Raw genomic sequence first — 21,608 nt, forward strand, 5'->3', positions numbered from 1 at the left:
CACTCTGTAGACCAGACTGGCCTCAAACTCACAGAGATCCACCTGCCTCTGCCTCCCAAGTGCTGGGATTAAAGGTGTGCGCCACCACTGCCCGGCTCTAATTTTTATGAAGGGAAAAAAAATCAATTTTCTCTGCTTTTAAGAATATACACAGAATTTTAACCCAGGTGCAGACTTTGCTGGGCAAATGTGTTTCTTTTTGCAGGTTGTAGTTTTCTGTCAGTTATGTATTGCGTGAACACTTAGAACATCTGCCTCTTGTACTGGAGGTTCGGTCACTTTGCTCCATGTCAACAGCGATCATAAACAATGGCTGTTTCTTACTAAACTGAAAATACAAAAGAAATACAATTTCTCATTTTGAAAACACCCCCAAATTATCCTACATATTTTTACATTTAATAATTCCTTTCAGTGTGTGTTTTTTTATTTGCAAGTTTTTCACAATGTGTCTTAAAATTTTTCTTAAGAATTTCTTCTTTTAATCTTTATTTTGTAACTTAATTTTTTATGTATATAGGTGCTTTGCCTGCGTGTATGTCTATGCACCAGTGTACACTGCCTGCAGAAGCCAGAAGAAGCCATCAGATCCCCTAGGTTTGGAATTACATGAGCTGCCATGTAGGTGGTAGGCAGTGAATGCAAGTCCTCTGAAAGAGTAACTATTGTCCTTAACCACTGAACTATCTCTCCAGCCCCTAATCTTGACTTTCATTGCACTAAACTAATGCTTATTCACTATAAGACATTATAATAGAGTGTGTATTTTACATTATGGTAGTAATATGTTAATTTTGTCTCTGTTCTTAGATACAAAAACTAAGAATTAATAAATCTGGGTTACTACTTTCCTTATCTTAGTTGGTTCTAAAATAATATGATAATTCCAGCAGCTGTATAGATGAGTCTTATCCCTTGTGGTATTGGAAAGCATGTGTGAACAATTATTTTTACACTAAACTGACATAGAAACATATTGACCAGTGGTAGCTTGCCTTGTATGTGAAATTGTAGATGTCTAAATAGTGCAGAAGGGTGAGTCCGATGAGGTAGGACTGGTGTGATCTCTCTGGAAGGGGCAGCTTGCAGAATTCCTTCATGGCATCTTCCAGTTTGGGGTTGGTGACATTTGCATCACATGAATGCAACCAGAATACACGAGAAATGATCTGTGAGCCGGAAGAAGAAAACTATTTTAGCTGTGAATCATTGGAGTAGCTTCTGTTAACTTTAAGGAAGTTTTTTGTTTGCTCTATGTTTTAAAATATGACAATTGTCCCCCAAGAATGAAATAACTCTTTTAAAGCATCAATCACAATATTTCCCCTTTATCCATTTTCATGTTTATGTGTGGTATGCATGATGGTATGTATCTTTGTATGTGTGTGGGCACACATATATGAGAGTAAGTGTTGCACATGGGTGCCCATGTATGTTGGGGCCCAAGAATCTCAGGAATTATCCTCCACCCCTTCTCCATCTTATTCGATAAGGCAAGTTCTCTCAATCAAAACCAGACCTCATTGATAAATACGGCTATTCTTGCTATCCAGCGTGCTTTGAGACTCTCCACCTTCTGATGCTGGAATTACAGGCAGGACACATACATTTAGGTGGTTCTGGGGATTCAAATTCCAGTCCTCAACTTCACACCACAAGCGCTTAATCACTGATACATCTCCCCAGTGGCATAAGGCACCAGTTACTGTTCATAAAACTACAGAGAATCTATAGCTCACTGGAAAGCAAAAGAAGTGTGATGAGGAAGAGAGGCAAGTAGGAATTCATGAAGAAAACCAGAATTTTTCTTGAACATTTAGGTACAAAGTTACAGTAGAGGCAGTTGGGAGTCTGTCTGGGTGGGGGGTGATGACTTTAAGACTCATGTTTATTTTAAACATTTACCCTTCCTTAATTCGAGTGACATTCATTTTGATGATCACTGAAAGTGATAGTCTTACATCACATACTTTATAGCTCCATGAAGCTATAGGGCAAAGAGGAGATGAAGAGCAAGAGGAGGGGAAGAGGAGAAGGAGGAGGAGAAGGAAGAGGAGGAGGAGGAGGAGGAGGAGGAGGAAGAGGGGGAAGAAGAAGAGGAGGAGGAGGGGGGGAGGATGGAGAGGAGGAGAAGGAGAAGAAGGAGGAAGAGGGGGAAGAGGAGGAGGAGGAGGAGGAGGAGGAGGAGGAGGAGGGGGATGGCAGCCCAGAATCACAAACTTATGTAACCCTAGATAGTAATGCACATGCACTCCAGTGTGAGAGGGGAAGGCATGTCAATGGGAAGGTGCCATCTCTATTGATGCCAGATTGAAACAAAGAGGAAAGCCATGACAATGGCAGTTGCAGAACAGTCTCTCCTTCCTTAAAAGTAGCAATCAGACTGTGTGCCCTCCATTGATACTTTTGCTCACTTACAGTGGCTTCCAAAGCCAAGCACCTGGTTACAAAAGTGAGGGCTCTGAATCAAATGATCAAAGGAGAGATCAAAAGGAGCAGGTGAGTGGGGATTACTTGCTAGCAGGGGAGGGAGAAAAGCCAAGGCAAGGCAGTTTTAAGTTGTGTGTAGGGAACCAATCACAAAGACACCAGCAACTCTAATAACTGTCAGAGGGAACTTTCCATGAACGTTATCTAGTTGTGGTTAGTAACTGAGCTGTGCTTAGAAATGACACACTCTGTCACATGAGGCCTTAAGCTGTGCAGCTCTTTTGGAGAGTTTCTGTGACACTTCCAAACAATGGACTGGGAAGTAGGATGAAAGACAAGACATTTTGAGTGGAAAACTGTATTATCTGCTAAGAAGAAAATAACATTATTCATTTTCACAGCAAAGAAATGTTGACTGTAGCCACAAACTTTTCTGTGATCCGCTGATGACACTTATTGTATGTGTTAAATCTCCTCCTGGGACGTTAAAGAAGTGTAAGTGAATATTCAGTTTTAGTTTTATGGCAACAAAGAGTAAATGTCTTCATGCTTTCCTCCTAACCTGGTTATTGAAGTTTGACCTTGATATCACTGTAGGATTTCAGATAATGTTATTTATAATAGTAGATATAATTACTGCTGGTTTAAGAAGACATCTGAAGAGAACAGGAAAAGTGGGGACCCAAAACAGTGAGGCAAAGGGTAAATAGCAATCAATGAATGGGAAACGTAGTGCCATTGCTTCAGAATTTCTCTTATAAGTCTGGGAATGTAGCTTAGTGGTAGATCCAGTCTCCATTATCACACACACACAAACACACCACACACACACACACACACACACACACACACTTCACTTAAGATTTAGACTTCTTTTCCCATTTGTATGGAAAATTGATCCAATTCATGTGCAACTTCCCGGTGTCTTGTTGAAGAGTAATTTACTAAGTGCTACATCAACTTCTACAAACTGCCTTTACATCTACCACAAACTCTTACCTCAGCTCTGTTGTCCGGGATGGGAATGGCCAGCAGCTTGTCGATACTGGTGTTGGACATTCCTATTGCCCTTAGATCTTCTTTCAACTCTTCAATGTTTTTAAACATTTCTATTAATTGACCTGCAAGGAAAACACACATATGCACAATTCACACACCAGTTTTAATGCCGCTCTTTTTGGGTACAGTAACATCACTTCTAGACTACAATGCAATGAAAGTACATGTCTTGCCGGAAGCAGATGTCTCCCAGGTTGGGCAAGCTTTGCATCTTTGAGATCTATCTCTGTCTTATTTAGACTTGTTCTTATTATGATGCCATTCACTTGAGTTAACAGATTGCTCTAGGTTATAAATTTTCCTACAGTGTCTGCAACCCAAAGTTGATCCAAGGAAAATAGAGTTTCTTCATAGACTTCGATCACATAATCCACTAAATAAATATGTCTCTATTTGATTTAAACTATCACATCAAATCAAAATGCTTTTTAATCTAAGATCATATGATATTTCAATTTGGGAATAGATTTGATAAAATAGCTATAAAACATTTGTCTTTAATTTTGCACAGAACATGGTAGTTCACAATGGTTTTTACAATCATACATTACTTGTAAATTGAATGTGTGGAGGAATTTTAAGCACTTTTAGGATGACAATTGTAATTGTTTCACATTTGGGCCAATTAAGACATGGTAAACAATATTTTTATTTTTTTTTAGAAGATTGTAATCTCTGGAAACATCTTCTTTTTTTGAGCTATTTTTTATTTTATATGTATAGGTATTTTGCCTACATGTGTGTCTGTGTACCATGTGAGTGTAGTGACCATAGAGTTCAGAGAGTCTCAGATACTCTGGGAATTAAGTTATAATGGTTATGAGATGGCATGTACGTGCTGTGAACTGAACCCAGGTCCTCTGGAAGAACATTATACATGTTTAGCCTCTGAGTCATCTCTCCAGCCTTGATTTTTTATACTAAGTGACCCTCATACAACACACCTTCTTTATTTTTAGACTTAATGTCCTTCCAATTTTGTGCCTGACTTTTGTCTAAAATTCAGAATTTCTTTTTCTTCAGTATTTAGGTACTATGCAAAGTAGAAATGTATTGCAATGTGTATCATGTTTAGAATACCAATAGAGAGGTCTCAGTTGAGATTTCTGCACACAGCTGTGCCTCCTTTTCAGATTTTTTTTTATTTTTTTGGATCCGATTATTCTCATAGAAGGAAGCATGTTTCACCCTCCTTCACACAGCCAAACTCTCTAATGCACTTTACTATATCTAGAAACAACAGGTAAACGGTCTCACTTGCTAAATTTTGGAAATCTTTTTGCTCTAACATTGTTTCAGGTTTCAGTCCCTGCTAACTTGCTATGTCCACTTTGGACAAGCAGGTGAACTTGAAAGCCTCAGGTTCCTCATTGTCAGGGCAGACAGAAGAGCAGGTTGGGTTGGGAACTTTGAAAAAAAAAAAAACCCTCTTAAACTGCAGCATGACAAGTACATGCATCCTAATAAGCCTTTAGAATCCAGGCAGGGAAATACCTGGTCGCTCAGAAGCATCCGCGCTGGTGTTGACATGCAGCATGGCCTCCACAGTTGGTATTAACTGTGTGATATTTTCCAAGTAATTCATTTGCAATGCCTGTTCCAGGAGCCTGGGACAAAACAGAAGAATAAATTCAAGTAAGCATCACCGTTTTGTTTTGTTTTTGGAAACAGGATTGCACCAAGGAGCAAGATGATGAGAAAACTTACCAGTCCATATTTAGATTAATTTTGCTGGGATCTCCAGTAAGCAAATCCCTCAGCTTTGCAGATACAACGTTGTCGTGGTACAGCAAGCCAGCAGCGATATCAGCGCCCAGCTCGGCTACTTCAATCAGCTGCACATGAAAGGCGTGGTCTTCACACAGCCTGCTGGAGCTCTTGTTAGAGAGCTGACAGGATGTCTCTATCCAGCTGAAAGTTTCTGATTCACAGAGACGTTCTGTCAAGGTTCGAAGCTGAGACAGCTTCCCAGAAAAGGGAATGAAGAGAAAATAGATCAGTCATGTTTAGTCTGCATATTTGTCTGCCTGTGCGTCAGTGAGTTGGCCTTGGCCTTAGCTTTATAACGAAGCAGTGCCTTTTGCTGTTTGTATTGTTCTCTCCTAAGGATCTTGTAAAAACCTTGAGACCCACTAGGCTTGTCTTACTCAGTGGTACAGATCTGCAGGTTTTTAAAATGTACTTTTAAAAATGAAGGGCAATAATGAAATCACTTGGTGGTTTAGAGAGCTTGCTACACAATATCGAAGGCAGCGGTTCATAACCAAGAACCGGTGTGAGAAGCCAGGTGTCCAGCAAACTCCGGCTCCAAGGTATCAGACCTTCTGTTGGCTTTTGCAGGCATGAAATACACACACCTGAGCATGCATGTGCCTTCCTTCCCACAAAACAAACAAACAAACAAACAAATAAATAAATAAATAAATAAAACCAAAATAAATCTTTAAAATTTAGGGGGCAAAGTAGTTTTATAGATACAGTTTAAATCACAATCAGGTCAACAAATTTTATATTTAATTTGCATTTTACAGCTTGTGTAAGGGCAGAGAGAAGGCAGATTTGGCTGGAACCTTTTATAAAGGCCTTTCTTTCTCATATCCATCACAGTGACTGTGATATATAACTAACCAGAACCAGAAAATAACAAGCACTGGCGAGGGTGTTCCGGCATTAGAACCCGGTGTATTGTTGGTAGGAGTGTGATGTGGTGCAGCTTGTATGGAAAACAGTATTGTACTTCCTCACAACTCAAAAATAAAATAAGCATATGAGCCCAAATTCCACTTCTGAGTATATGCTTTGGGGAATGGAAAATAGTACATACAGGGAGTATTCATATACCAATGTGCACAGAAACCTTATTTATAATAGCCAAGTAATAGAAATGACTCAAGGGGTGAATGGATAACCAAAATATACATAAAAATGAAACAATGTCTGTCTGTCTGTGTGTGTGTGTGTGTGTGTGTGTGTGTGTGTGTATCCTTAAAAAGGAAAGGATATGCTATGGCAACATGGATGAACCTTGAGGATACTATGCTAAATGGAATCAGCCACTTGCAAAGACTATATAATTCCGACCTAGGAGTGACCTAGAGGAATGTAGATCCTAAACACAGAAAGTCAAAGAAGGACTATGAACTCACAGAGGCTTGGGGGAGGGAGAAAGGGGGAGTTCATTAATAGAAAAGATTTCAATTTTACATAATGAAAGGGATCCTGGAGATTGGTTACCAAACAATGTGAATGCAATTAACCTAACTGAACCCTACAGCTAAAAAAAATGGTTATGATCTAAATATTATGGTATGGTATCTTTTAACAATTAAAATTTAATCAACATTTTTTAAGTCTTCAAGCTGTAGCATGCATTGGAACTTCATGGCCATAGACCTGATTTTCAGGCGTCTGCCTTGTTATTCATGCTGTCTTCTGCCTTCTGATCTGTTTAGAAAAACTAAGCTCTTTGGTCCTATGGAAATGTTCAAAAGGACTTCAACTCCCAAACCCAGAAGAATAACAGACACCAGAACTCTAATGATCTGAGCTCTTCAGTATATTCCTGAATGTCATTCAGTATGTGCCATGTGTCCTCAGGATATGTTCCCAATTAATACATCCTGAGGGAGAAAAGAATTTGCCTCTGGGAACTCTAGTTCAGCTGTGTGTGGAATCTACCCCTGAAGCTATTCATTTTAAGGAAAAAAAAAAGTCCAGAGAAGCAAATGTCAGTGTTATTCACTGTAGCTGAGTTTCCCATCAGAAGTTATATTTTAACAGAAATGAAGTCTTCCACAACAGGAGCATAGGCTTGCCAGCATTTCTCTTCATGTATCACTGAGGAAGAAAGGCTGATGTGTCTTTAGCAAGAGGTTTAGAGTAAGCACAGGAAGGCCACAGAAGCCAATCACTTGACCATCCTGAAGAGTGAGTATCATCGACTCACTTTCCACAGTATGGAATAACACAATTGACTCGTGGCTTTGAAAATTCTGACATGATTTCATAGTGTAGGCAAATTCTATTTGCTGGCCTTATTGCTATGAGAAATTTTCCATTCTGTACTAGACCCAATCATTTTACACACTGTAATTACGTGTTTGACAAGCTATTCTTGACTTTGCTTCTCCAAATACTAGATATGTGGTATTGTGTTCTCCCAAAATATTGTGCACCCTAATAAATTTATCTGGGGTCAGAGAACAGACAGCCACTAGATACAGAGGCTAGAAAGTGGTGGCACTCACGCCTTTAATCCTAGCATTTCAGAGACAGAAATCCCTCTGGATCTCTGTGAGTTCAAGGCCACATTGGAAACATCCAGTCATGGTAACTCATACCTTTAATCTCAGAAAGCAAGCCTTTAATCCCAGGGAGTGATGGTAGAAAACAGAAAGGTATATAAGGCGTGAGGACCAGAAACTAGAAGCATTTGACTGGGTAAGCTTTTAGGCTTTGGAGCCACAGTTCATCTGGGATTCATTCTGGATGAGGACACAGAGGTTTCCAGTCTGAGGAAATAGAATCAGCTGAAGAACTGGCAAGGTGAGGTTGCTGTGACTTGTTCTGCTTCTCTGATTTTCCAGCATTCACCCCAATAACTGGCCTCAGGTTTGATTTTATTAATAAGACCTTCTAAGATTCCTGCTACACTAGATATGTTTAAACCTCTAATGGATGGAACCAGATGTTCACACACTACCACTACTACCTGCCCTTTGTTGATTTCTCAAAAATCTAAATTTTATTTTATTAATTAATTTATGTGTATTGGTGTTTTGCCTGTATGTATGTCTGTGCACCATATGCGTGTCTGGTGCCCTCAAAGGCCAGAAGAAGGTTCCAAATACCACGGCACTGGAGTCATAGAGGGTTATGAGCTGCCATGTGGGTACTGGGGATTGAACTTGTATTGAGAGCCATCTCTTTGGCCTCTGTTTGAGGCTTTCTTGAACAAGGATAAATAACGTTGGGTCCATACATTCTTTTTGTTTTGTTTTGTTTTGTTTTGTTTTTTGAGACAGGGTTTCTCTGTGGCTTTGGAGCCTGCACTAGCTCTGTAGATCAGGCTGGCCTCAAACTCACAGAGATCCACCTGCCTCTGCCTCCTGAGTGCTGGGATTACAGGCGTGCACCACCACCGCCCAGCTGGGTCCATACATTCTTAACTGAGTTTTGAGAGGCAGAGAGCTTCAGTGATTTACTGAATAGATGCTGAGAACGGTTTGGTAGCTGCAAGGTCAGTGTCCATGTATGAAAAACCGATAAAAGTCTACGTGGTATAGTCGTGGTGGATGAGAGAAAGGGCAGAGAAAGAGATATCTGACACTTAGCTGCATTACTGAAGTTGGTTTGCGTCTCTAAAATGAGAATGTAAATCAGGGTGACTAATACGGGGTGGGGGGTGGGGGGGAGTTACTGAGAACAATACAGTCATTGCACTTTCAGAAGCTTTGAGCGTTTTAGTTTTGTTTGGTTTTTTGTTGGTTGGTTGGTTGGTTGATTGGTTTTGCTGTTTCACTCTTTAGGGGGCCTGCCAACCAGTTCCCATATAAACACATGGAGGCTTATCTTTCTTATGAATGCCCGGCTTTAGCTTGACTTGCTTCTAGCCAGCTTTTCTTAACCCTAATTAACCTATCTACCTTTCACCTCTGAGCTTTTATTTTTCTCTATTTCCATATACCTTTTCTTTCCTTCTTACTCTGGGGCTTGCTACGTAGCTGGGTGGCTGTTCTCACTGCTCGATCCCTCCTCTCAGATTTCTCCTCCTGTTTTATTCTCCCCGCCTGCCAGCCCTGCTTATCCTTCCTCCTGCCTTGCTATTGACCAGTCAGCTCTTCATTAGACCAGTCATGTGTTTTAGACAGACACAGATAAACAAATGCAACATAAAAGAAAAGCAACACATCTTTGCATCTTTGAACAAATGTTCCAAAGCATAAACAAATGTAACACATCTTAGAATAATATTCTACAACAAAGCATTACAGATAAACATAAACCCAGTGATTATAATTCTCTTTTAAAGGATGTGTTAGTGGCGCTATGGAGATGGCTCGGTGTGTAAGACTGGTTGGTCTGCAAGCATTAGGATCTGAGATTGAAGCCATAACATTCACTGGCTGCTCATGCCTGCAGCCCGAGCACTGGAAGAGGAGATCCCAAGAACTTGTTTCCAGCTCAATGAGAGACCCTGATGAAAAGCAGCAAGGTGGAATGCAATAGAGGAAGACATTGGAAGTTCTGTTTTGTCTTCAGCATGTGTGCACTTGAGTGCATGAAGACAGAAACTCATATGTATGCAATTCACACACACACATAAGCCTACACATACACACAGTATCTGTTAGTAAAACCAGATGTGGCGTGAACACTTGTAATCCCAGCACTCAGGAAGCAGAGACAGGAGGATTATGAGTTTAAGTCCACTATGGGCTACACAGTAAATTCAGAACATCCAGGGCTATGCAGGGAGATGCTGTCTTAAACAAGATATACACTAACTTTAGACTACTGATTTTCCAAAGCCCCAGGTAAAGGCTCTGTTTCCTTCATCTCAAGTTCAGGCCTGTAATTGGACAATGATCCATAACCAACTCCATTTCCAGGTATGAAAGGCTTCCCCATTGCCCAGTAGCCCCCAAATGCATCTGAATGAGGATTTTAATTAATATGATCATGAAGACTCTATAATGCCATGGACATTAAGTGATAAATCCACAACACCCAGGAGTCCTTGGATGGTAAATAGAAGCAGAGGGGAGATCTGTTTTCAAAATTAAAAAGCGTTCTTATCTCCATTCCTGCCCAATATAAGAAACTTTATTTTGTGCATAGGAAGTTCATCTTTCCACCAAAAAGACAAAAGAGAGAGAGGCGCGCGGTGGGGGGTGGGGCAGGGGGGGGGGGGAATCACAGACAATGAGGAGAGGAAAGAACAACATGTGTAGGCTAGCACAGAATGCTGGGAAACAGGAGGAAATACCACTAATGGACAAACATCTGGTGTTTTGGAGGGTTTGCGCTGCTGAAAGAAAATCTTTAAATAAAATTGGAGACCTATGAACTGCACACGCAGGCCACATTGGGGACAGCAGGAAGAAATAGCCTCCCTACTTAAAAAAAAACCTATAGGAGCCCGGCCTCATTCTTTCATGGACATGTGCTGAGTAGCAGCTCAGAAAACACAGGGCAATGGTTGGCATTCTAACTTAACAACCTCATTTATACACTCGGGGGTCAAACCCTTAGTTTTAGAGATGTGTGGTCTGGGAGATGAAGAAGGCCTGCTTTTGTCAGGGTTTCTACTCTAGTGAAGCGATGTCACATACATTCAGTAGACTGGAATTCTACATTCTATGAGTTCCAAAGGCCAGACGTCTCAGCCCCAAGAGCTCCTGCTTCCTTGTGCCTCACCTCATTTTGACCTCCCGAACTTGGACTTGAAACTCTCTCCCATCTTGTTCTCTGCACTGATTCCACACAGGCAGTGCTTGCGTTTATTTATTAGGGTTTTTTGTTTAGATTATTTCAGACATGGCCCACTTAACTTTCTTTTAATCTAATCTCTTTCAAAAATGAAAATTTTGCCCTCTTCATATTTGATGTGTTCAAGACCAAACTCAAATTCCTCCACTAACAGAGCAGGCTTCAGGCATGGCCACCCTCCACAGCACCTTCCATACCTTTCCCATAGTCACCTTCACCTTCCTATGACTCCAGGGAACCTGCGCCTGTCTTTGAGGCTCGTGCCTCTGACCTCTTATCAACCCAAGTTTCTGTGTCTGGAACGTGTGAATGTGACCTACTCCTACACAACCTTCAAGACACAGAGTAAGTATTATATTCTTGGCCAAGTTTCTTCCTTCCATCTCTGTACGCCATAATCAGAGTTAGATAGCTTGTCCTTACACACAGAACCCCATCTGTCTGCATACCACATCACTTATCTCACTGTGCCACAATTGTGACTCTGCCTTCCTGCCTTCTCTGCTGGCTGGATTGTAAGAATTTTGGGATAGAGATTACGTCTTAGGAATAAAAGAGGAAGTTGTCCTCGTAGGAGCCAGTTCAAAGAAACAGAACAAAAGATTTTTCTAAAGTGCATTGTCTACAGAAGAGGGAGGAAGAAGGACTGTGTGAATCACAAGGTTACTTGTTGAGCACATTGGAAAGAGACTTGTATCCTGATTTATCGGTGAGGATGATATTGTAGTTATATAAAATGAAGGAAAGAGGCATAGATGTCTGGAAAACAAGGCAAAGGTGATAATCTAATGTCGCAGGAGTAACGTTTACACTGATTCTTGAAAGATAGATAAGAGCTTTCTGGGTGAATGTATGACTTCTTTCTCATTTGCATAAATTAAGATAATGCTAAATTAAGTACATTACAAAATTTGATTCATGTAGAATGCTGGGGCTAAAAGGTACGTAGTCTAATGAGCACATTTATCTGTAATATACTTGGACATAATGTTTTGCATGCCTGCTTAATTACAGCTTGTTTACCGCACAGCAAATCACTTGCTTGCCCTAAATAAACCACTTCTAATTTAACTTTATCCCAGGCTACATAAATCCAATTAAACTGTAGTCCTTACCAGGAAAACTGTTTTCAAAATTCAATAGAGTTGCTTTCGAAATGAATTTTGTGATAATCTGTACACTGTGTATGACTAGACAAAGGAGTATGAGTTGGCTCAAGCTGAAGAGATGTGCAGCTTTGGTTCCCGTTTCCCTTCTCAGGGTCACGGATTTCAATAGGACTTATTAGTTTCTAATCTGATGACAAGAAAAACAGATAAGTTAACTTTTGAGGCTTTTGTGCACCGAGAAGTCAGGATACAGTTTTTAAAATCTACTTTTGTAGATTGAAAAAGCTAACTATGAGGCAAAATAAAAAAAAAAAAAACACAACAAACTCCCAAATTAGGAAGCTTAATAAGATAACCACATTATGACGTGTTCATGGATGCTTATGAGCACCGTGACTGGGCTCTTATGGGTCACCTTATGCTGAGGTGACACTGAGAAACATTATATAAAGCCAAGCACCTCTGTCACTGTGTGGAGCTGTGGGTGGAACAAGGTTGTCTGCAATAGTCAGATATTTTAACCTGATCTTCCTAACACGCCATTTATTTATTTATTTATTTATTATTTTCTTCCATGGCTTACCTTGGATTTCAGGACTTCAAGAAATGGAGGGACATCATTCTCATGGGATCCATTTTGAAGAAAAGAATTTCTGAAGTGAATTGTGGACTGGAGAAGTCTTAGATTATCTACAGGGGAGGGAGGAAGAATTTATGAGAATCACAAGGTAACTTGGGGAGCACATCTGCAAGAGACTTTTATCCTGACTTATCAGTAAAGTTTTTTTTTTAGGATAATACTGTAGCTCAATATAAATATAAAATGAGTGAAAATTAACCTTTCCTTGAACCACATGGACGATAGAGTTCATTATTTTTAAAATATTCACAGATGTGCTGCTTAGAGATAAAAAAATGTTTCTAGTAAAGGTACTGCACAGCTTTGGCTCTTTGTGAATTAAATAATGTTTTTATTTCTTACTGTTGGGCACACTAGGAAGGAACACACGGAGAGGAAATAGATTGTATAATCACTGTATCCAAGTATATACTTTCAGCCATAATTAACTAATGTCTAGGGAAAAACTCCAGTCATGTGTATATATATGCAATGTTTGCTTGATACTATGTTTCATAAACTATTTGGGTTAGGAAAAAAATAATGTGTGTGAGAATAGTGGGAACCATTTGATTGGACTGCAGTCTGTATGGTTGCTGACATAGGTATAAAAAAAAATGAGAATTAAATGTGTGAAGGCAGGGAATAGTCTGCCACAAGGAGGCCTTTGTTCATGTAATATGAACAAAGAACGCTGGAACCCTTCCAACAACTTGGGGGCACTAAGGATGCAGGAACTGTCGTGAAGGGTTGGATGCGTTCCTAATGACTAAGGAATCTGGGGAGGTCCAACCAGGTTACCTTCATCACATTGTCTAGTCTGAAACCATTCTACTAAAATCTGCTCAGGTGACCACAGGGTTCAAGTAGCAGCAAGAAGATGGTATAATGATATCAGAAATTCTATTTTAATATTAAATTACTTAACTAAAACTGGAGTATAAATATGAGCATAAGGTTTTAAGAACTCTTCCTTTGATAAGCTAGTGTCTTAACCCTTCAGAACAGAAGTAGAGCAGAGTTGAGAGTATCACCTGGGGAGCCCCTGGCCAAGTCATCAGTCATATTTCTTATACATGCCAGGTAAGGAGAATATGGACTATTTGATGATATGTTCAAGATGGCATCTTCAAAATTTTCCAGGATCAGGAGCCTGTAAATTAGAAGAGAATAGATGACTAAACAAAATCATTTAAACTGCGATTTGTTGGCTGGAGTACTGAAACCCCTGTGAAACTGGGTCTCCTTTTTTTTTTTTTTTCTTTAACCAAAAGCTGCTGTATAAAGGAGGCACACTTCTCAGGGGTGTGTGTGTGTGTGTGTGTGTGTGTGTGTGTGTGTGTGTGTGTGTGTGTGTGTCTATGTGTGTATGTGTATGTGTGTGTGTGTGTGTGTCTGTGTCTGTGTGTCTATGTGTGTCTCTGTGTGTATGTGTGTGTGTGTGTCGGTGTGTATGTGTGTGTGTGTGTCTATGTGTGTCTCTATGTGTGTGTCTGTGTGTGTGTCTGTGTGTATATGTGTGTCTGTGTGTGTGTCTGTGTGTGTCTATGAGTGTGTGTATGTGTGTCTGTGTGTCTGTGTGTGTCTGTGTGTGTCTGTGTGTGTCTACTCCCTGCCACCTCGGCCAGAAGGCTGCATCTCTCTTCTGCAGCTTCTTCCATTACTTTCTACTGCTACATTTTACGTCACAAAGAAAGGACAGATGCTGAGACATGTTTCGGAGACACATGCTTTGAACTACACTGAACAACAGGCAAAGTAACTAATAACAAGTTCGGTCACACGTTAATTTGCATTTTATCAAAATGCTAGTGGGTGAGACTTCTAACACAGCTAGTGATATAGGAAAGTGCACTAATATTAACGAAACCTCTGGATATTTGAATTGTGGGCTAACAACTGGATCCTAATGTCTCCAACATGGCAGCAGGAGAACACTTTATTGGTCATATGGCTGACTATCACTTAATTATAATTCATGTCTTAAACAGTTTTTTTTTCTTTTTCTTTTTTTTTCTTGTGATGGAGATTGAATCCAGGGCCTCCTGTATGCCAGACAAGGGCTTTACCACTGAATTACTTTCCAGGCTTTTTTTAAAATTTCATTTACTTATTGTGGAGGAATAAGAGGTGCACAGTCCACAGACCATGGGTAGACATAGATACATAGATAGAACATTTGCTGGAATTGGTTCTTCCTTTCCACCATCTAGGTCCCAGTATGGGGCTCAGGTCACCTGGTTTACAACAAATGCCTTTACCTGTGGGGTCATTCTGCGAAAATCACAAATTCTTGTTTTATAGCACTCATTCTAAAAGCTCTTGTTTAGGGATTTCCTTGACAAGAGACTGTTGAAAATGCCCCATTTGGGTGCCTTAGATCTTTAAGCTTTAGACAGTTTGCTTCATCATTTATCAAAGCCTCCTTGGAGGTAATCAGTGTCATTTATCAATTCGCAAATAAAGGGCAGGAGAGTATAGGCTTAGACTAACTTGTATGGCTTAAATAAAAGGAACCATCTATTTGGTAGACTTTTTCCAAATCAAATCACCTTATAACTAATAATAACCCATCAGGAATCTAACAATGGCCAACAATACCAACTTCATTGTACAGGTTAGCCGTAGAATACCAAGTCATGCCTGTGTGCAGGTAAGTTTAATGTTCTGTCACTCAACCCATGGTATGAGCCAAGGTCATAAGATCAATGTAGAAAGAAAGAAATAGGAATGGAAGGAAGGAAAGAAAGAGACAGAGAGGCTGGGAAAAGAAAGTTAAGGACCCTGAACCATTGCTTTGGAACATCTATGGCAGCCATTGTTTTGGAATGTATGGCAGCGTTAATGGAAGTGGGAAGTTGTGTTAGAAGATGCCAAGGATAAACTAAAAGATAAGATTTAGAGACACAAAATCCCAAACAAGAGACAAACAAAATGATGGAAGTATAAGTTAACACAGGCATTCATTATTTGTTGGTGATGGTGGTGGTGATGAACAATCCATTTATTCCATTCTTTTGTAGTAGCAAGTACAGATTTCAAGATAAATGTGTCTCTTACGCACACCCTGAAGGAATGATCCATTTAGTTTTCTTCTCCACCCTTTGCTTACCCTGACAATATCTACATCACAGAATACCGAACATTTACATTTTTTGTGCATCATTGAGTAGACACAATCATCTGTAAAAGAGACGTAGGGAGCTGCAGAGATGCTAGCCATTCAACCTGTCTGCCGACAAGGCATCTCTGGACACCTTCACATGGACTGGTTCCTGTGGGAAGCTTCTCATGGTTCTCACCTTTTTGTACCTTCCCCATCCGTTTTCCACTGCTGGAGGTACAACACTGAGAGCCAGCTTCCCCAGGCAGCAGTGTTCAGGGGCAAAATGTTGGCCTGACTCTCCGTTGGATTTGAAGGGAACCAGAAGTATCATATAATCCCCTCCCTTATGTTTGCTTTAATGAACTTGATATATTCACAAATTTAGACTATGTACACAAGCCACTGTTTTGTCATAAATACCTCATGATTCTTTTAAACCAGCAATTTAAGATCCTTTATACAAAATTCTGTCTTTTTCACTAAAGTGTTTACCATAAAAGGTAGGCTATGGGCACACACACACACATGCGTGTGCACACATGCACAGGCGTGCACACACACATAAATTGAAAAGGACATTAGAACACAAAGAATGATGGAGAAATGTAAGAGAAGAGTAATATTGAGTAGCTGTTATTAGAAAAAGCCAAACCCAAAGCCTTATTATCTTGTGGCACCATTGCATTGGCACCATTATTTTAAAATGGAAATTGAAAGTTCAAAGAAATGCCTTGATTTCATCAATCATGACAAGGACCATCTTACCGGTATTGAATTCCTGCTAGGGAACTGACAGCAATTGCTCAGGAATTTGCAAGACAGAAGTGCTGAGTATGGTCAATGCTGTGCAAGTCTGTAGGCTCTGGGGGTGGTACCTAGCATCAGCAAAAGCATCTACAGTATCAATTTAAAGGGTTTTTGTACAAAGAAAAATTATCATGTGTGATGGCTGTCTAGGAAGGATATCAAAAGGCCTAACTGTCTAAAACATGACAACTGAGCTAAAGTGGGACTGCCCAGGAATTCTGTGAGAGAAACACCTGGCTTGGAGGAGGGAAGTGATGGCAGAGGAAATGGGAAGTGGGTTTTCCCCAGAATTTACTTTTGGTTAGAGATCTTTCCATTAAATTCTATCTTAGAAAAAAAATGGTTAAAATAAGTATTTTTTGTTGCTAATTTAGTTTAAGTGGGATGTAAAAACAAAAAGCATGCGTGTTTATGAGATACAATGCAGTATTTCAACAGTACACATTATATAATATTTAATAGTTTTAAGTACACCTGTCTTCTCATCATTTATTATTTCTTCATGGCAAAAGAATTAAAAAATCCTTTCTTCTAGCTTTTAAAAATATTTTATTTTATTTATGCTGGATGTGATAGTGCACACCTTTAACCCCAGCACTTTGGAGATAGAGGCAGCCCAATCTCTGTGAGTTCAAGGCCAGCCTGGTCTAAATAGCAAGCTACAAGTCAGCCAAGGTTACATAGTGAAACCTGTTTCATTTTTTAAAAAATTGTTTTATGTGCATGGGTGTTTAGCTTGCATGCATGCCTGTATACCACATGTGTACAGTTCTTGTGGCAGCCAGAAAAGGACATTGAATTCTCTAAGATTGGTGGTACAGGTGGCTATGTTAGGCTGCTCAGTTCCTGACACAAATAATACTTTGGACAGGGCAGCTTATCAATGATGGAGGCTTATTTCTGGGTGAGCCCAGCATCATGGTGGGAGTAGATTTGGTGTCTGAGAAAACCTACCTCCCAGATCATGAAGGACACCTTTCCAAGGCTGCTTTTATAGGCCACTAATTCCATTCTCAAGAGCTCTGCCCTCAAAGACCACGCCTTCTAAGCTCATCATCACCCTGGCAACTCACAACGTCAACATATAAAATTCGATACATTCAGACCCTAGCAACATCTAGATTTTTAACATTGCTAATTCCTTAGAGTTTTAAAGAGTCAAGATACTTTAAAGCCTAATCAAGATAATGCAAAATTTGTCTGCTTTCAGTAATGTTCACATAAGAAAAAATAATTACAAATCATTTAATTTTGAACTTCCCCAGGAACTGACAGTGGTCACCATGGTGTCTAAAAATCACAAACGTGAGCAGATTTCAAAGGAACTCATAATTAGGATAGAGAATGCAAGTCATTTTCTGTAGAATCAGGCTTAGGTGAATACGTGTGGCTCAGGGTCAATCTAGAAACTAGTTAGTTTTGCAGGGAAAGGCTGCTTTAGCACATTCCAAAAAGTGAAGGAGGGGCTGGAGAGATGGCTCAGCAGTGAAGAACACTGCATGCTCTTTCAGAGGACCCGGGTTCCATTCCCAGCATGCATATGGCAACTCACAGCCACAAGTTCCTACAAGACGTCACTCACAGGCACTGAGTAGCCCTTCCAGACATGGCAGGTTATGTCAGTCACACAGTCTTAGAACAAGAAGAGTTCTTCATGCTCTGTCATCCAAAGTATATCGAATAATACGCCCAAATTAGTTTCAACTTCACTACAGCTTGATAATGTCCTTTGATTCTACGGTTGCATGGTTTTCCATGCTGATAAGATAATGGGGTTTATAAACGATTTTGTTTATTCAGCCAGGTAACCACAACTTGAAAACATGACTTACTGGGCAGCCAGACTGCTTGGAGACAGTGCCTGTTCATCATCATCGCTCCATGAATGCGTTGAATTGTCACCTGCAGCAATAATACATGGGTAAACATAGAATGTTTTTGTTCAAAGACACTTTACTCCTCACCACCTACCTCCCCACCCCCCAAAAATCATCTCAAGTCCAATTAATAGTGGGAAATGCAAAATTTTTAAAATGATATTCATGTCCTTTTTGTTGGGAACATTTAAGGTGTTTGTAGGAAATGGTGTCTATTGATTAAAATAATCCCGGCTTACGGGATTTCTAACAGCTAATAGATGATTTCTAACAACTTTCTTCATGCACACATCAGACAGCCACATTATTTTTTCCTGAGACCTCTTTTCATAGGTGACTTTCAGACACCATAATGAAGATTGTGAACCAAGCAATTTGTTAATGAAATAAAACTACTTTCAGTCTAATGTGTCACTGGATGGTTTTTTTCTGCTTCCCCCCGCCCAACTTGGGTGCTTCAGATGTAGACCTAGGAAACAGTTGCCTTCACTAATCTGTACTTTCTTTCAAAAAGCAGGCAGTGGTCACTGGACCTAGCTATGAATGAGCATTGGCCAATGTAAACAGGATTGTGTTGATATCTCAAACAAGAAGGTGCAGAGGGTGGAGGGTAACTCCAAAAGCTGGATGCAACAACACCACATGTGAAGAGACACCATAGCCCCTGAGGTTAAAAAGGATCCTGGGGTTGGGGATTTAGCTCAGAGGTAGAGAGCTTGCCTTGCTAGCACAAGGCCCTGGGTTCAGTCCCCAGTTCTGGAAAATAAAATAAATAAATAAATTTTAAAGAAAGGTTCCTGACTATGCTTGTTATATAGTTGAATTATACAGACGAAGTGGGTGTAGAAACAACATGAAAAATTCTTTAAGCAGCCATGGCAAAAATGAAAACACTAAATCCAGGGCTTTCAGCCATCTTGCTCAGGAAGGGAATCAGCCTCATCTTTGGATGCTGCTCACAATGGGCCAGGATACTTGGATGCTGTCATTTTTACAGTGGCCTCACTATTTTTAGTAGGACCTTATATTAGCAGATTTACTGGTTCTCCCATAGTTTCCAGGTCATGTGTCCTACAGTCTTGTGAAAATGTCCTCGTGCAAAGCTATACAGATACCAGAATTTCTTTTTTCTGTTTTAGTGAAATAAATGTTTACATAGAAGAATATCCCAGAATTTAAACTGCTCCCCCAACCAACTTCTGTATCATTCATGTCTAAGTTGGTTTGGCCTCTAGTAACTGTCACAGTGGCCTTTGCAGTTTTCTTGTGCAGTGGAGTGGATTTTTCTAAGGTTTATCCAAAGGGCAATTGAATATTATTGTCCTATCTATAGAACAAGGGTCATCACGTTAAAAGACCAGCCACAAAGACACCCAGAATAAATATCCCAGTCAGTAATGGTAAAACCATTACTTACTGATATCTATATATTGAAAAATTAAGGACTCAATAATCTATTGAAACTTATGTTTTTTTCAATGGAAAGGTATGCAAAACCATTTCCCAAACCATCTCTTGTTCACTTTGAACTTCTGAGTGAGGCGCTCGGGAGCTTTGTTGGCATTTGTACATTCTCTGGGTATGGAGCTTCTTTTTTTCATCAAGCTATTAAAGTGAGTAACTAATAGAAATTAACTTCGTGTTATCAGTGAGACTTAACCCCAAACTTAAACAGAAACTTTCCTCTTTATCTACTAAGGGCTATAAAGTACTTTGGAAGAAATACTCTTACCAGTATACTAAACAGACCAAAATGAATAGGAAAATATCAAAACCATCAAAAAGCAAGCTTTTATTTATATGGCTTTTGTAGAATCAGACATGTAAAAAAATGGTGCCCAGAGACATATAGATAACCCTTTTGCATCAGCAAAGTTTCTTTTCATTATTATTACTTTGGGGGAGGTGGCACACCAAGAAAGGGTTTTGTTGGGATATTTTCTACTTTTTTCCATTCATGTATTACTTCTCATGCATTCTACAGTATGAGTGTTGAGATCAGAAGTCAACTCTGAGAGTTGGGTTTTTACTTCTACTTGTGGGTCCCGGACTGAGGTCGTGCCATTATTCTTGTCAACAAGTACCCAGTGACCCATCCTGCTGACCCTTCACTGTGACATGTGTGTGTGTGTGTGTGTGTGTGTGTGTGTGTGTGTTTGTGTGTGTGTGTGTGTTGTATTATTATTATACTTTGTACCTGTTTACCCTGCTTTACTTGACTCTCATCTTTCTCCTGCTTGCTGGACCCCTCCATCCTTCCAAATAGCACACTTCTACTTCCATGATATACATCCTACCACTCTCTTATTTTCCACTCCCCTTTAGATTTTTGTCTCTTTTCATAGTCTCCTTTCTATCATCTATGTATGTATGTATGTATGTATGTATGTATGTATCTATGTATCTATCTATCTATCTATCTATCTCTATCTATCTATCCATCTATCTATATCTATATCTATCTATCTACCTATCTATCTTCTATTTTTCTACCTAAATTTAAATACAGGCTCCATATATAATGGTAAACTTGATATTTGTCTTTCTGAGCCTGGCTTATTTCACTTAATATAATGCTCCCTTGTGATATGCGCCTTATTTTCTTTATCCATTCTTGTGTTGATGGATACAAAGCCTGTTTCCAGATCCTGGGTATTATGAATAATATAAGAGTAAACATGGATGTGCAAAGACATCTGTGCTGTGCTGGCTAGAAGCCAGGAAGGATTACTTTAAGATTTAACTTTTAGTTTCTTATTTATTCGCACATGTGTACAGTATTTGTGCACATGGGTATGTATGTGCCATAACACACATGGGAAAGTCATCAGGCTTTCAAGTCAAGTACTTCCCATGAAGCAATCTCACACACCCTGTTTTCTACAGTAAAATATTGTTTCACTGGATTTATGACTTTGCAAAAAAGCACATGCCCATGATTCATAAAAGTGACCATTGCTCCTGAAACTCACTCTTCATATAAGGAACCACTAGAGCTTTGTATCCAGGATCTAGGGACCCCAGATTAGGAAGAGTATAGAACTAGACCCCTTAAGACAAAGAGAGGAGACAACCACATCTCTGTGTTTTCATGGTTGATGTGGAGGCTT

General features: G+C 39.7%; 1 protein-coding gene across 1 annotated transcript in view; it reads right to left on the reverse strand.

The window, feature by feature from the left end:
- Window positions 1-21,608, reverse strand: part of Abca12 (ATP binding cassette subfamily A member 12) — a 167,874-nt gene that overhangs the window by 68,839 nt on the left and 77,427 nt on the right. The window contains exons 9-15 of the mRNA XM_036172750.1: window positions 18,454-18,523; window positions 13,743-13,861; window positions 12,673-12,779; window positions 5,197-5,453; window positions 4,984-5,096; window positions 3,430-3,551; window positions 996-1,169 (exon numbers count right to left, since the gene is read on the reverse strand). Of these exons, the coding sequence (XP_036028643.1) occupies window positions 996-1,169; window positions 3,430-3,551; window positions 4,984-5,096; window positions 5,197-5,453; window positions 12,673-12,779; window positions 13,743-13,861; window positions 18,454-18,523 (962 nt within the window). The remainder of the gene's footprint in view (window positions 1-995; window positions 1,170-3,429; window positions 3,552-4,983; window positions 5,097-5,196; window positions 5,454-12,672; window positions 12,780-13,742; window positions 13,862-18,453; window positions 18,524-21,608) is intronic.

Source organism: Onychomys torridus, chromosome 23, assembly GCF_903995425.1.
Source record: "Onychomys torridus chromosome 23, mOncTor1.1, whole genome shotgun sequence".
Lineage (NCBI taxonomy): Eukaryota > Metazoa > Chordata > Mammalia > Rodentia > Cricetidae > Onychomys > Onychomys torridus.